Source organism: Ornithodoros turicata, chromosome 1, assembly GCF_037126465.1.
Source record: "Ornithodoros turicata isolate Travis chromosome 1, ASM3712646v1, whole genome shotgun sequence".
Lineage (NCBI taxonomy): Eukaryota > Metazoa > Arthropoda > Arachnida > Ixodida > Argasidae > Ornithodoros > Ornithodoros turicata.
In genome coordinates, this window is record NC_088201.1 from 129,851,408 (window position 1) to 129,868,238 (window position 16,831).

The window sequence follows — 16,831 nt, forward strand, 5'->3', positions numbered from 1 at the left end:
TTGCCACCCGCGCCATACTAAACTCGCCATTCCTTATAGCCAGGCACTCCGATACAGGAGGATCTGCTCGGACGACGATGTTCTAAACAAAAACCTCGCGGAATTAGAGCAGACCTTCGTTAATCGTAATTTTCCACCCAGTCTAGTAAGAGACGCCCTGTCCAAAGCACGACAAACAGACCGGAGGAGCTTATTCGGTAAACGCAACGACGAACCCAAGGGCGACCGCGTAAACCTTGTTCTTACCTTTGGTGCAGGCGCGGGTAATATTAACAGTATCCTCCACCGCCACCATAGCATCCTTCTGCAATCTGAACGGACACGACAAATATTTGCCGAGAAGCCACGAGTTACCTACAGACGTGCCCGCAACCTCCAAGATAGACTAGTCAACTCCAAAGTTCCCAAACCATTAACACCTACGGCGGGATGCCATCCATGCAATGGTAAAAGATGCCAAATATGCAAATCAATGCAAAGCACGGCAGCGGTCAAGAGTACAAACTCCGACTTCTCCCTTAAAATCAATGGCGACTTTGACTGTAACTCCAGTAACATTATTTATATCATTCAATGTACAACATGTTCCGCGCAATATGTAGGTCAAAGTAAAAATTCATTTAGGATTCGATTCAATAACCACCGATCAGATGTTTCGAAAAAAGGTAGCCTCCCGGTTTCTCGCCATTTTAGTCGACCCGGTCATTCCATTAATAACGTCGCACTTTTTATTTTAGAGTCGAATTTCACATCCGATCGCTGCAGAGAGCAACGCGAATCGTACTTGATCTACAAATTCCAATCTCTAATAAATGAGGATAAAGGAGTGCTATCAACTGTAAGAAGCATATCCGGATAACTTTTTTTCTGTATGTCCTCGGAGTGCCCGCTGCCTCTTTTCTTCTTTTATTTACAGCTGGACACAATGACTCTAAGAACACCCCGGACAACAGGTTTTCAACGAGCGCGACCCAAGACTCTGACACGTAATCTCCCCGGCCGATGACCCAGGAACCTTCCGGAATCTTCCAGAACATGACTCACTGACGACTGCCTCGCAGTGGAATTGTACCAACTGTGACGACACTTTTGTAACCTTTTAAAAGACCTTGTACATAGATTTTCGTCTCAGTCCCGAAGAAGGCGGAGCTTCCGCCGAAACGTAGACTTCCCCAGACCCTTAGTTTAAATGCCAGCTTAATAAATAACTTCCCCTACTCCCTACTTCAGTCTCTGGTGTCTTTTCTCCCCTATCTATCTATATATATATATATACAGGGGGTCCCAGAAAACGTGTCATTGAATTATAATAAAAAAACTACGCCACCTAGAGTATATGCGGTGAACAGCATTTGTTCTTATTAGGTTTTTGCCACCTCCTAATGTGAATGTCATGTACTCCAAGTTTAATTATGTTAATATTTGCGAACTGAACTCAGAAATTTGCCAAGTAAAGGTCACTTTTTTACCCCACCAATATGAAGAGCGTGCCGAATTCACTCAAATCCACGATAATTCACAGTTATTTTCTCGAGCTTTTCGGAGCACCGGACCATAGCGCGCGATGACTTTTTGAGCGTAATCGCTCTCAATGCGACGAAAGGAGGTTCCGAAGCCAGCCTACAGAGTGATAGTAGAAAAAGTAACTGTTCCTAAAATTGGGAGAGGGAAAGCATTATCCTAGCGAAAGTCGAACGTGATAAGCCGTGCTTGTTTTATCTCTGTCTGCGATGTCGGGGAGAGCTGGGTTTCCAACCTCCTTTCGTCGGACTGACAAAGATTGCGCTGAAAAATTCATCGTGCGCTATTCTGTGCGACCTCCGTAGAGCATGATGTTCCGCGATTTTTTCCGATGGGATAGCTCCTGAATATCCCTATCAATTACCATTAATTTGACTAAATTAGACACGCTCTTCACATTGGTGCAGTAAAAAAGAGCCCTTTACTAGGCAAATTTCCGACTTAAGCTCGCAAAAATTTACATAATTAAACTTACGTTACACGACATTCACATGAGGAGGTGGTAAAAACCCAGTAAGAACAAATGCCATTGACCGCATGACCCTAGGTGGTGTAGTTTTTTTATTATAATTCAATGACACGTTTTCTGGGACACCCTGTATATATACAAATATAAAAATGAGCAAATGCTTCAAGGCTGCACGTGAGGCATATGAGCCACGTGAGGCCAAGAGCGTGTCACATCCCTACGCTGTGCCGATGAGAACCAAGAAGCTCGAAACGGCCGTCCACAGCTGGGATTGTGGCACGCTTGAATTGTAAACATGTGCCTCACGTGCAGCCATGGAGCATTTGCTCATCTTTATATTTGTATCTGTACTTACTGGCTTTGCACTGCGGCCTCCAGACGTGTTGCTAACACCCTAGAACATTGATGTCTTGCAGAGACACAGTGTGCCGACCCATGAGCGTGTCACATCCCTACGCTGTGCCGATATGAGAGCCAAGAAGCTCGAAACGGCCGTCCACAGCTGGGATTGTGGCACGCTTGAATTGTAAACATGTGCCTCACGTGCAGCCATGGAGCATTTGCTCATCTTTATATTTGTATCTGTACTTACTGGCTTTGCACTGCGGCCTCCAGACGTGTTGCTAACACCCTAGAACATTGATGTCTTGCAGAGACACAGTGTGCCGACCCATGAGCGTGTCACATCCCTACGCTGTGCCGATATGAGAGCCAAGAAGCTCGAAACGGCCGTCCACAGCTGGGATTGTGGCACGCTTGAATTGTAAACATGTGCCTCACGTGCAGCCATGGAGCATTTGCTCATCTTTATATTTGTATCTGTACTTACTGGCTTTGCACTGCGGCCTCCAGAGGTGTTGGTAACACCCTGGAACATTGATGTCGTGCAGAGACACAGTGTTTGTGCCGACCCAAGAGCGTGTCACATCCCTACGCTGTGCCGATGGGAGCCAAAAAGCTCGAAACGGCCGTCCACAGCTGGGATTGTGGCACGCTTGAATTGTAAACATATATATATATATATATATATATATATATATATAAGGAAAAAGAAAATTAGCAAGAGCTCTTTGGCTGCACGTATAGCATATGTTTGTAAGTCAAACGTCGCCATGCCAGTACTGGACAGCTGTTTCGGCCTTGTTGGGCCATCGTCAGCAGTACGCAGGCAGGCAACGTTTGAGCGGATGGCGTCAGAAGGTCACGTGGCACGTGATGCCTCCCGTCAGGGTGTCCTAAGACACCTCTGAAAGCCCAGTGCAAAGCCAGTAAAGTGTATAAGGAAAAAGAAAATTAGCAAGAGCTCTTTGGCTGCACGTATAGCATATGTTTGTAAGTCAAACGTCGCCATGCCAGTACTGGACAGCTGTTTCGGCCTTGTTGGGCCATCGTCAGCAGTACGCAGGCAGGCAACGTTTGAGCGGATGGCGTCAGAAGGTCACGTGGCACGTGATGCCTCCCGTCAGGGTGTCCTAAGACACCTCTGAAAGCCCAGTGCAAAGCCAGTAAAGTGTATAAGGAAAAAGAAAATTAGCAAGAGCTCTTTGGCTGCACGTATAGCATATGTTTGTAAGTCAAACGTCGCCATGCCAGTGCTGGACAGCTGTTTCGGCCTTGTTGGGCCATCGTCAGCAGTACGCAGGCAGGCAACGTTTGAGCGGATGGCGTCAGAAGGTCACGTGGCACGTGATGCCTCCCGTCAGGGTGTCCTAAGACACCTCTGAAAGCCCAGTGCAAAGCCAGTAAAGTGTATAAGGAAAAAGAAAATTAGCAAGAGCTCTTTGGCTGCACGTATAGCATATGTTTGTAAGTCAAACGTCGCCATGCCAGTACTGGACAGCTGTTTCGGCCTTGTTGGGCCATCGTCAGCAGTACGCAGGCAGGCAACGTTTGAGCGGATGGCGTCAGAAGGTCACGTGGCACGTGATGCCTCCCGTCAGGGTGTCCTAAGACACCTCTGAAAGCCCAGTGCAAAGCCAGTAAAGTGTATAAGGAAAAAGAAAATTAGCAAGAGCTCTTTGGCTGCACGTATAGCATATGTTTGTAAGTCAAACGTCGCCATGCCAGTACTGGACAGCTGTTTCGGCCTTGTTGGGCCATCGTCAGCAGTACGCAGGCAGGCAACGTTTGAGCGGATGGCGTCAGAAGGTCACGTGGCACGTGATGCCTCCCGTCAGGGTGTCCTAAGACACCTCTGAAAGCCCAGTGCAAAGCCAGTAAAGTGTATAAGGAAAAAGAAAATTAGCAAGAGCTCTTTGGCTGCATGTATAGCATATGTTTGTAAGTCAAACGTCGCCATGCCAGTACTGGACAGCTGTTTCGGCCTTGTTGGGCCATCGTCAGCAGTACGCAGGCAGTACGCTTCGGGACAAAAGACTCTTTTGTCCCGAAGAAGGCGGAGCTTCCGCCGTAACGTAGACATCCTCCCTAACTTTTATGATTTTTAAGTTTTAATAAACCCCTTTTTTGTTACTTCCCCTACTTTCGTCTTCTGTCTCCCATTTATTTCAACTATAATTACGTAGCCGTCCGATCCAACTCCAACTTTTCAAGATATATATATATATGTGAGTCTTAAACGTCGCCAGACCAGCATTGGACAGCTGTTTCGGCCTTATTGGGCCTTCATCAGCAATGCGTAGGTGGGCGACGTTTGAGCGAGTGGCGTCGGAAACTCACTAAACTAGTGAGAAAGTGAGTCCTCGCTAGTGAGAAACTCACCTCTGAAAGCCCAGTGCGAGGCTTTCACTTCGCACTGGGCTTTCAGAGGTGAGTTTCTCACCCTGACGGGAGGACATCACGTTCCACGTGACCTTCCGACGCCATTCGCTCAAACGTCGCCCACCTACGCATTGCTGATGAAGGCACAATAAGGCCGAAACAGCTGTCCAATGCTGATGTGGCGACGTTTAGGACTTATAAACATATGTTCAACGTGCAGCCAAAGAGCCTATGCTTTTTTTTTTTTTTTCACTTAATACTTCACTGGCTTCGCACTGGGCTTTCAGAGGTGAGTTTCTCACCCTGACGGGAGGACATCACGTTCCACGTGACCTTCCGACGCCACTCGCTCAAACGTCGCCCACCTACGCATTGTTGATGAAGGCCCAATAAGGCCGAAACAGCTGTCCAATGCTGGTGTGGCGACGTTTAGGACATAAACATATGTTCAACGTGCAGCCAAAGAGCCTATGCTATTTTTTTTTCACTTAATACTTTACTGGCTTCGCACTGGGCTTTCAGAGGTGAGTTTCTCGCCCTGACGGGAGGACATCACGTTCCACGTGACCTTCCGACGCCACTCGCTCAAACGTCGCCCACCTACGCATTGCTGATGAAGGCCCAATAAGGCCGCAACAGCTGTCCAATGCTGGTGTGGCGACGTTTAGGACTTATAAACATATGTTCAACGTGCAGCCAAAGAGCCTATGCTATTTTTTCCACTTAATACTTTACTGGCTTCGCACTGGGCTTTCAGAGGTGAGTTTCTCACCCTGACGGGAGGACATCACGTTCCACGTGACCTTCCGACGCCACTCGCTCAAACGTCGCCCACCTACGCATTGCTGATGAAGGCCCAATAAGGCCGAAACAGCTGTCCAATGCTGGTGTAGCGACGTTTAGGACTTATAAACATATGTTCAACGTGCAGCCAAAGAGCCTATGTTTTTTTCACTATATATATATATATATATATATATATACGATGATATATGCATGATACCGATTTCTTTGCATACGGAATAATAAAAATAGCGTTAGTTCCGTTCGTAGCGTCCTATTCGTTCCTGAATCACCCTTAGATTTAAATAGGACGAGTTCTACATAGATGCCCACATGATTATAGGTCTGAGAATGTACTTAGTCCGCTTATATCGCATTTGCAAAGTGCGATTTCGAACAAGAATTCTCACTCCCTGCAACATCGGCAGGACCTCCGTTCGCACTGCGGTGCTGGACGCGAACCAGCAAACCAGCATAGACGACAAGCCTTGTCACTCAAAGAAGGTTGCGCGCTACAGAAAGGTGGGAAATAATACATACCCTCCTTGGTACAGGACTTGTATGCTGTGTTCAGCTTCTCCGTAAGGGTGTCTGTGACTAAGTGTTGCGAGGACTCTTCGAGCAGGTCTGACAAATAAAAGAAACATACGTACTTCAGAATTAGCCTTTGTGTACACTAGGTAATCAGAAAAACACACTACCCCATACAGATGTTGTAATGGCAAAGGTAGCCGCGAACGCGACATCGTGATACCACCGCGGCGATAATGGGTTCAAGTACGTTATTGAACTGTGTAACCTCTGACGTGTCAATCTACGAGGCACCCGGTGGCATTCTTCTGAGTATTTCCTCAACGAGTTTAAAAGACCCACAAGAAATTGTCATCCTCAGAAATGTACGTAGAGCGTGCACCTTGTTGTCGGTGTCGTGGCTCGCCTTCTACTTGAACTTGCACAGAGAGAAGGTGGGTGATTTTACGCGGCGTCCGGCAGGGTGGTGCGGTCGACATCTTAGATTTTTTCGTTCCAATAGACATTGAAGTCTAGTGCTTAGGATGTACATTTGTGGAGGAAATAGCTGAAAATATCTTAAATATTATTTAAAAAACAACTATAAGACTGACCATTTCGAGCTCTGTACTTCCTCGCATTTTCAGGCCTCGCATATTCATAACCATTAAGGCCATGCTGTTAATTATTCCACATTTATTACCTATGAGCTGCTGTACTCTCTGCTATTCCATTGAGCTTCTAGGTTTCGCAGGCGTCCAGAGAAAAAATCGCGAAGTCGCCTCATTTGCAAAAAAATGAAGTTATCGGTACGTAAGTGCTTTCCTGGAAACATCAGAATGTTAAAAATATGCGCAAAGGCATACGGAATTTCTTAGTAAGCATGCCCGCATACCCTGCAGGCAAAAACGCACAACTTCGGTGGCGTATTTTCCACATTCGCCCACCCGTGATGTGGTTCATATTGCTCACACATGTTGTTCCGGACAAGTTTGTAGAGGACGATGCTCTTCCTCTACATGAGTCCTGACTTGCTATGATGGAATGTCCTGGCGGGCACATGATTGAGACCTCATGCTACGACGGTGCCGCGCCAGCAGAGGCACGTCTTCATCGTCTTCCACGGGTCGCCACATCACTCCCCCCTCAGACGCGGAGCGGTGTATAGCTAACGGTTGACGTCCGCGTCGATACCTGAAGAGGAGAAAGAAGGGCGAGACGTGGAACAGGGACTGCTGGACTTGTGTCTTGTGCTGAGTGGGCAGGAGTGGCGGGATGAATGGTGTGGACAAGAGCTGGCCTGGAGGTTTCCAGCGGCGGGCCGAAGCGGAGAGCATGCAGGTAGACCGAAGTGATCAAGAGAGTGGGGCGACAGAACCGCGACCGGATCGTGAGCGGTGAGCTCATAGTGTCGCCAAGGAGAGTGCCGGGGGGGGGGGGACCATCGTGAAGCACGAGGAGACCGGGAGTAAAACTCACTGTGGCCTTCGTGCGTGTCCGCGGTGGAACGTTGGTCCTGGCGCCTCTTGACCACATCTGTACGGGCTGCCAGTATCTTGTATGGAAGCCTTGTGGGAAGGCAAGGGGGGCAGGGTTTATAGGACTGGCATGACGACGAGGATGGCGCCATGCAGTCGCCACCGGCGTACCGCGACCGGTATGGGAGCGTGATGCTCGGGGAGGTGCTGCTGGGGAAAACCCTAAGAGTGCCATCGCGAAGCGTGTGGCGACGTGACGTGGAGTGTGCGACCATGGCGAACTGGGTTGTGTGGATGAGGGAACCATGGTGTCGAGCAACCGGGCGTTGCCATGAGTGAGCCGCTGTGAATTGATGTCGTCGCCTAGCGGTTCATCGGGAGAACGATACACCGGACCTTCAGTGATGGCTTCGAATGCGGTCTTGCGAAAATTTGGGATGGTACAGGGCCGAATTACGCAGAACATGGTGTTCATTGTTCGGGTCACCATCGTTGACAATCTGTGAATCCAACCATTTATCTATCCATCGTTGACCATCTTGACATCTATCTTGGAATCAAACATTTTCGCCATTTTCTCGAAGGCCGCCCATTTGCAGTCTTCACGGACCATAAACCCTTGACTTACGCCTTGTCGTCCTCTGGTACTCGGTACACCCCCCGTGAAGTCCGGCATCTCTCCTTCATATGAGAATTTACCACCGACATCCAACTTATCAGCGGCGCCGCGAACACTGTTGCCGACGCCTTCGGTCCCTTGAGCTCGCTCACGCAAGTCGAGCGCACTTCCACCCACGAACCACGCTCGCTCGACACCCTGGCTCAGGCCCAGCTCGTTGACAGTGAACTCGCCGCCTTCGGCGCTTCAACCTGAACCTCCCTGAAGGTCGAGGACATCCACCTCCCTGGTACCACGACGGCTGTCGCCTGCGACATGTCCCAGGGCCGCCAACGTCCTTTTGTCCCCGTTCACCTCATTCCACCGCCTTTGTCACCCAAGCATCCGCGCTACTCAGCGGCTCATTACGCAGCATTATGTCTGGCCCCACATGAAGAGTGACATCAAACGCTGGGTGCTGACCTGCCTCTCCTGCCAGCGGAACAAGGCCCATCGTCACACTCGTCCGGTTCCTTCCGCTTTACCACTTCCGTCGAGCCGCTTCGACCACATACCCCTCTACCTTGTTGGCCCTCTACCATTGATCAACGGTTTCCGGTACAGTCTCACCATGGTCGACCGCTACACGCGCCGGCCGAAGCCGTCCCCATCACTGATTCTACCACCCCAACAATCGCACAGGCGCTCATCAGCGCGTTCATCTCACGCTTCGGTGTCCCCTGTGTCATCACCACTGACAGAGGTCCTCAGTTCGAGTCAGCCCTCTTTACGAACCTCATGCGGACCCTCGGTTCGAAGCCTTCCCGCACAACTGCTTATCATCCAGCATCCAACGGACTCGTTGAGCGACTCCAGCGGCAGCTGAAGGTCGCCGTCCGCGCCGCCCAGCACACCCCTTGGCCAGGAGCTCTGCCCCTCGTCCTCCTGGGCATCCGGACATTTTTCAAACACGACCTTGGCTGCATCACTGCAGATCTTGTTTAAGGTGCCACCCTACGCCTTCCCGCTGACCTCCTTGAAGCCTCGCCTAGCCTGCCGATCCTGCCGGCCGTCGTATCGGTTGGTCACTCCGCCGCGCAACGCACCAGCTAGCCTGGGGACCCGTCGTCAGCCGCTTCGAACCCCTCCGGTCCACATGTAACCTGTTCCAGGCGCCTAGTCACCAGTCGTCGCTTTACGGCGGCCCCCTAGTAGGGGGGCAGCTTTAAGCGGCACCACTACCGCCAGCGATAGTGCACCCGGAATCGCGGCGCGCGACATTAAACGGCAGCTCAGGCAGTTCGGCTCTGGCTACTAAAACGGTTGTTGTCCGTCGTTATTCTAGCTGAGCCAACAAATTCACGTAGATGCAGTGAAAAAAAATCTTGAAAGTGACCGAGGTTCCGTTTCGGACATCAACACTAACCCCTTCACTGCAACAGGTATGGCGTGGTGACGAAGCTGCGGCAGCGTTTCATGGCGCCGTGATTTGGCGAAGTCCACACACAAGATGCGAACTTAGAGCCTGCTGATTTCCTACAGAGCAGCTCATGTTTCATGTGTCAGATCATGTGTCATAAACCAGTAAAACATAATCTGCTTTTCGAGCAGATATTGGAGACGTGATCGACGACGTGGAGAAAGCGCCTCTTTCCGTCGCTCCAGTTGTCTTCATGCCAGTTCATCCAGGCAGAACACATTCTATCCCTGCTGTGTGTCAGAACACAAAAACCTCAGTGCTCCTTGGTAAGAGCGTACAGTGAACAGAGCTCATAGCGCAGACGGTGTGTTCTGTGCGGGCTACGATGATAAGCACTGCTGTGGTAAGAACTACGAAGCAAAACCTACCTACGCAAAGTGGATGTTTACTGCAATGGTACACGGGAAGAGTGGGTACGATAGTGTCGGTGGCGTAGCTAAACCACACTGTGCAACCTCACTGCCACACTGCGCAACCTCAGATGTACGGCAAATAAGGTAATTAGAAATGCGAAGCTGCCCAATATACAAATGCTTCATATGTCGGCGCAAGGCACCGGAAACTTTCGTAGAACCAAAAGACGAGAATGGGAACACTTCCAGCACGTTCCTGGAATACAGTCCTCACATGTATGGGGAAAGCAGGATGAACAGGTAATGGCGTTTGTCAAGTGTACACGGCAAAAACTTCGAAGAGTGCATAGAGGGGAGTAGCCTTCCACTGTTAGATTTTGTCCCCCTTTCTGCTTGCTATCAATTAAGCGCTGTACGTGCTTCCCTTTTCCGGTTTGCGCGAAGTTTTTGCGAAGTTCCGCCACGTCTTCTGCTGAGGAAGAATACCGGGAGTGGCGTACCATGGATATAGCCGACGACACATTCGGCCCTGTCATTTGCAATACGGAGTATCTTGTCTCTGAGCTGCAGAATCTTTCCCGTAATTTGAATGAGCACGGAAAGACAGGACGTCGAGCGCTCACGTCGAGTTTCGCGCATACCCTGCTGGATTATTCTGGGAAATGTTGCTGGTTGCTCAGTTAGCCAAGGCATACAGTTATTATTTTTGCAGAATCCGCGTTTTGCAGCGTTTGTTCTGACAGGAAGTGCGCCCTGAGTAAACTTTCGACGCATCAATTAGGCCAATTCTGCATATAGGTATAGAATTCTCAGAGTATTTGTCATCTTCAAGCTAACACTGCTTACTAAGATATTTATTGAATTCACATACCAGCCGGATACGTTCACCGCTACCTTTGATATCAGTGACAAATGCACCCTTTTGCTCTACGACATGCGCAGAGACTTTTGACTCCTAAATGCAAAACAGATTACGGACGCCAAACGAAGAGTTTTCTAGTGGCGTCGTTTTTCAATGAACATTATGAACTCATCAGCGCATGCACGTCATTCAAAGACATAAGGCAACGTCTGTTATCTGACTAGTAAGTTTACGCACGGAATGCATTTCTATATGCCAGCGGCTGTGCATGCTTAGGGGCATTGTGCTTTGGTGTGTTTATTATTGCAGTGTATGCATAGTGGCGTTATGTTTTAGTGTGCTTGTTGTGTTATTGCGAGCGTTTTTGTATTGTTTAGTTGCATAAAAACAAATAATACAAATGCAAATAAAACAAAGAAAACAAACTGAGAGATTGCCAGGTGTTCCGTGAAAGCGCATGCGGACACTCTGTGAAACAGCAGTGAGGAACTGCCGGATTTTAAACCTAAAGCACCACACCTTCGATTTATCATTTTGGTTGTGGAAGCTGCTGCTATGCATGCGTGCCATTAGCGCATTGCCGCGTGAGAAGACATTTTAAAATAGTCATCATTTCCAAGTCAGCCCGTTTCAATGCTTTCACAGTGCTACCTAAACTCTCCAATGAACATGAGAGAACTGATGTTCTGAGGCTGGAACAACATAGAAGGGACATTCACATCATCATTGTCATCACATCACATCATTACCACAATCATCGTTCATCTCCAATGAAGTTTTTAGTTCTCACAGCACAAGAATATGGTTAAAAATTGGGCTGTTCGGTGTAGCATACTTTAAAAGCGATAAAACCCCCGTGCCGGGGAACAAGTCAAAAGGCGACACAACACACACGCACAGACTGACGAACAAGGATAAAGCAGGTTTGAATAAATCCTTGTTCGTCAGTCAGTGCTTTTGTGTTGTGTAGTCTTTTGACTTGTACCCCGGCACGGGGGTTTTATCGCTTTTAAAGCACAGCACAAGAACACTCGATACGCAAAAAAGACTCACCTTTCAGCTCTTGGTAGACAATGTCTTGTATTTCTGCATTGACGTCATACATGTGCACGCCATGAAGCGGGTGTTCCTTCTTCCAGCCACTGCACACGTACTCGTAAAAATCTTCGCAGGGGTCGAGATTCGGATTGATGCTACTCAGTAGTGTATGAGCTGAAAGTACCACATGCAGTGCAGACTGAAAAATTCCGTGCAATAATGGAGTTAAGTTTCCACCACATGTGTTTCATTTTTACCACTCTGAGAACTCTCGTACGGCATAGTCGAATTAGGTTATGCCGTAGTGGAGACCAATGTGGCACGTACTGCACGTACGTTCCACAAACCATACACTTGACGCTTGCTGACAGGCAGTTACCATATGGTCCCCCATTCGTTTGGGCCCCAGTTGTTAGGACTGAGGCAATAAGCTACTCTGGGGAGCGAATAGCTTTTAATGACCAAGCGGTCAGAAGGCCAGAGCAGGACTAACCCAAACGGAACAAAACTTCCCATGGTGTTCCTGGGGATATCCGTTCCCGGAAATTCGGATCTCCCTGGGAGACAGTCATTTTTCCGACGGACGTCCCCCACATCTCCGAGTGGCCACGATTTGGACTTCCCACAAATATCCGTCGTTTGTCCTCACAGGAAGTTACACGGAGATACCCGGACGTTGCACGGACTTACTTGCGTACGTACTCAGGGCCCTGCATTTTCTCATTATTATTCATACTGCTTTATTGAGTTGCCGCGTAAGTGGACAGATTCTTACTAGGCCCGTAGGCGTTTTTTCCCGCCATTTTGTTTCGCGTTCGGCCACTGCTTCGTTGCTCCTTTTCGTTTGTTTCTCGTATTTCCGTTACGGACAATGAGCGCGAAGTTTTAAAAAAACAAAAATAAAGACGCACATATAGAATCTCTTAGAACTATGAAGATCACTTAGAAAGGCAGTGGCATACCTTTCCAAAGCGAAAACAGATACTGTATATTGCTTGTCTCGCGATCTTCCACAAATTCGAGAGTCCACTTTGCCTGCTAGTCACACTAAAAGGTGGGGTGTTTAAGTTTAACGTGATTGCGTATACCAATAACAGTGGACTGAAGAACTGCTTGGCGCATTAACTCATTATGATGCAACATTTGTGTTTCTTACTCCTTTTGGTGTAAGGCGTTTAGTTCGTTCATCAAAAGTCGAACTCACGCCGCGATGCGCCTTGCCATGTTTCTCTCTCTCCTGCGATAATGCTCCACGTAACATCCCGTCAGGGACCCTATTTGGACAATTCTTCAAACGGCCGTTACGGTACATCCTGTGGATGTACGGTTAGGGATGTCCATTTATGTAGCTCCGAGGGACGTCCTCCTGACATCCATTTCAGGACATGGACGTTAGGATCTATTTCGGACATCCGCAGGAGATAGTGTTCTGTCTGGGAACTGGATCTCCGCTGATCGCGCGTAGATGGTACGGAGGCGCGGTAGGAGAATTGCCACTGCGGCTGCCACAAACGAATGCAGGAAATAAATGTTGAGAGGTCGGGATCATTGGTTGTCGTCGCCAGTATTAAAGGGCATTCAACATTAAAGGGACATTTCCCTGACGCGAGGTGTATTTTAACTGCACAATCAAGTATACGAAACCGCACGGAGAAAGCAGCCTCGAATGGACGGACGGATCAAGTGGAGTGACGCCAGCAAGTCCCCGTGCCCTTCGTCGATATGCTGTTTCCTTCACAAGATGGCGTAGATGCACGGTTAAACTCCACGATAGGCAAGCCTGACGGATGGGTTGAGCGAGTCGTGTTTGTGTGTCTTCTCGCCCTTTGGCCATCGCTTAGGCTATCGTATCATGAAGTCCGTTTCCTTCTTTATGCTCAGCTCTCGCGGTGATCTTCTTTAACTGTGCCGGCCTACGTCAGGAGCCGCGTTGTCGTCGGTGCCAGAGGGATAGGCAACGTCTTGGAGTATCCTGTACCTTCCCTCGTTCCCTTTACACACTGTCTCCAAGAGTGGAGGGTGTCTTAAATGTGTTGCGGAAGACAGGCGTTGCGCACTCGCGCTGCAAGCCGCGCACGTTCGCCGTTCCCCACCCGGAGCTCATTTTTGTTCGTTGCGAACTTGCTGAACCCTCCCCCCCACACACACATACACACACAAACAAATAAAGACAAATACGGCGCCAGTTCACTGTTCCTTCAGAAATAGAAAACAGTTCTCGCACTGTTCTGGATGTCGGAGTTTCGACTCCTTGCCTCTATGACGCGAGGCAACTATCGGTGTGACGGACGTCAGAGTGCCCGGCCTTGATTTTGCCCACCGTAGGATTTTTTTAACGCGCAACAGATACTCGTCACGTTGCGCACCTTATCAAACGTTCCTTGCGGAAGACGCCGTGTCCAAGCTGCGCCTGCTGTACCAGTGTGGGTACAGCCTAGAAACGAACAACCAATGATGACCAATCACCAATGAAACGGGACGCACGTTGGATTTAAGAGGCCGTGTAACATGCACGTTTGAGCCAGCGCACGAGGCGGGGCCCTGCACGGGGGGGACTCCACCCCGCTATGACGTGTCTCCAGCAGCCGGCTCTAAAGCGAAACGCACCGCCTCCAAAATACTGTCGCCACCGGCGCAGCTGATCTTGATATCCCTAATTGGCTGCCCATTATATGTGTAAATATTTGGATGCTCATTGGTCTCCGAGAACTGGCGTCAGTTGCCTTCGCGCTGATTGGGCGAGAGTCATTTGATTGAGGCGCGGGTACCCGAACGGTCGGTCGAATGGAGGAGAAAGAAAAACGACGGTGGGGACATCATGTCTGTCCTGCCCCGCGTGTTCTCCCCGACTACAACCATTGTGCTCGCAGACGCTAGCAGGTAGTTTAGAGGGTTTTGAATGCTTTAGATTTAGATTGTGGCGAACTGCTAATGTGAGAAAGCAATGGCACATCCACCTGATCATCACAACAGCTGGAAGACGAACATGACAGGGAATCCCTGCACCTCCAAAGGACGCAGAAATCGTTAGAGGGGAAGTCTGCACTCTTTCTGATGTCCCGCAGGTGAACCGTAAGACAAGTTTGGTTACCTTTTGTGACCGAAGGAAGTAATGCAGGTTTATCACGTTAAGTCTATTGCGTACAACATTTACGATTCACTCGGTACGTTAGCGGCGTACCATAGTGTAGTGCATTGCCGTAACTTGTGTGTTTCGGATATGCCGCTAATCAAATTATGTGTGGTTATGCTAGTTGCCCCTCATGCACGTCACAGCCGTTCATTCACTGCGATCTACGAACATCGGTGACAAGTGTGCCTTGGTGTTCAAATACGAAATCAACATCGATTGCCGGTCACAACAGTGATTTTCGTGCAGAGTTACGGATCATCAATATATATATATATATATATATAGTGCTCCCGCAGCCATTGGCAACAACGACGCACATGGCTCAGCCAGTTTTCGAAAACTACACCTTTACATTCTGGGTGTGCGAACTGCGATTGACTTCTGAACTGCCCTTCGATGTCGCAGCACCTAAAGCTCCAATGAAGCCTGTTACAAGTCGTGAAAAGATATGTACTGTAACTTTTTCGAAGCCGTTCACGAGGACGAATAAACTTGCTTTGTCATACAGCATCGCTTTTTGATTGTCTGCTGTGGGACAACATGATCGTTGCTCTACAGCAAGAGCCGAAGAAAAACGGACGAGGCTAGGGTGGGGTAGGGTAGGGGGGACGAGAGGAGAGACGAAAAACCCGAGGAGAGAAGGGAAAGGAGGTTGGGAAAGGAGGTCGGTCTGCGCATGCGCACTTGACTCGAGCATTATTCCCGCGCTGCTGATCTGGGACGGTGTGACTGGCTCCTGCAGATGACGTGGTTTAGGCGCCCGCCATTTTCCCTGGACCACTGCGTCAATGAGAGCTTCCGGCGGATGGTGCCTCCTCGTGTCGGAAGCGTTCCGACGAACCGCCTGAGGATTGTTGACGCGGGAACAAAGTGTAGTTCATGAGAGGCCGTACGGTGCTTCCCGACTACGGTCGCACACTAGAACATCAGTTTCATAAACTAGGATCGGGCGAGCCAATGTTTTTGATTGTGAAGGTGTTTGATTTACTGACCAATAATTTCTAATTAAGAAAGCGGTTTTATTGACTAGGACATAATGATAGGACAACGATTGTACTCTGCATTAATACTCCGCTTTTCTTGCTTTTATAAAGCCATTACATGGTCGGCCTTTCGCGTGCTATGCGCAGAAAGCACCCGCGAAGACATGTCTGCAAATCAGATGACTGAAGGCATTGAGAAAGCGCTTCGTTCCTCTAGCAAGCTTGTGAAGGTGGTTTCTGGTCATCTTGGCTCAAACCCACGGGTGGAGCAGCTGCGAGCATGCCGTCGGCGGGCTGAGAGCAAAGCGCGTCGGACTGGGCTGTTGGAGGATGTGGCTGGAGGCTCGCCGTATGAACAAGTTGGTAACTAAGGAACTGGCGTCTGTTAACCGAAAACGTTGGAGGTGGTTAACAGACGCCATGATCGCAAAGCCGCATGATCCTCCACAGAATCGAGTGGTAGCAGCGGAGGCACTCCTTCTTCCCACAGAAAACGCCAGGATTCTGCCAGCACAGGTCTTGTATTGACTCGGTTCTTGACTTCATTATGTCGGTTGAAGAAGAAAGGGCGCGTAAGAAGAGAGTGGTGGCTGCGTTTCTTGATGTTAAACGCGCTTACGACACCGTGAGTCACGCCTTCGTTCAGATCTCCCCTCACCCAAGCATGCCTACCCTCCAGAGCTCTCTCATGGATTAAGGACTTCCTCCATGGCAGGCAACTATTCGTTCGCACCCGTCAAGGGGATACGGAGCATGTACGGACACGGACCCACGGACACGGACCCAGCACGGACCCACGGAGGTCCACAGGGAAGCTTATTGAGCCCAATTCCGTTTAACGTGGCCATGGCGGGTCTTCACGGCTGCATTGGAAAGAAACTGTCAGTTTCGATCTACGCGGA

General features: G+C 49.3%; 1 protein-coding gene across 2 annotated transcripts in view; it reads right to left on the minus strand.

Moving 5' to 3' along the window:
• LOC135378594 (neprilysin-1-like) overlaps positions 1–16,831 on the minus strand; it is a 189,077-nt gene that overhangs the window by 141,903 nt on the left and 30,343 nt on the right. For both annotated transcript variants that reach the window (XM_064611656.1, XM_064611655.1), the window contains exons 4-5: positions 11,829–11,987; positions 6,035–6,121 (exon numbers count right to left, since the gene is read on the minus strand). In XM_064611656.1, the coding sequence (XP_064467726.1) occupies positions 6,035–6,121; positions 11,829–11,987 (246 nt within the window). The remainder of the gene's footprint in view (positions 1–6,034; positions 6,122–11,828; positions 11,988–16,831) is intronic.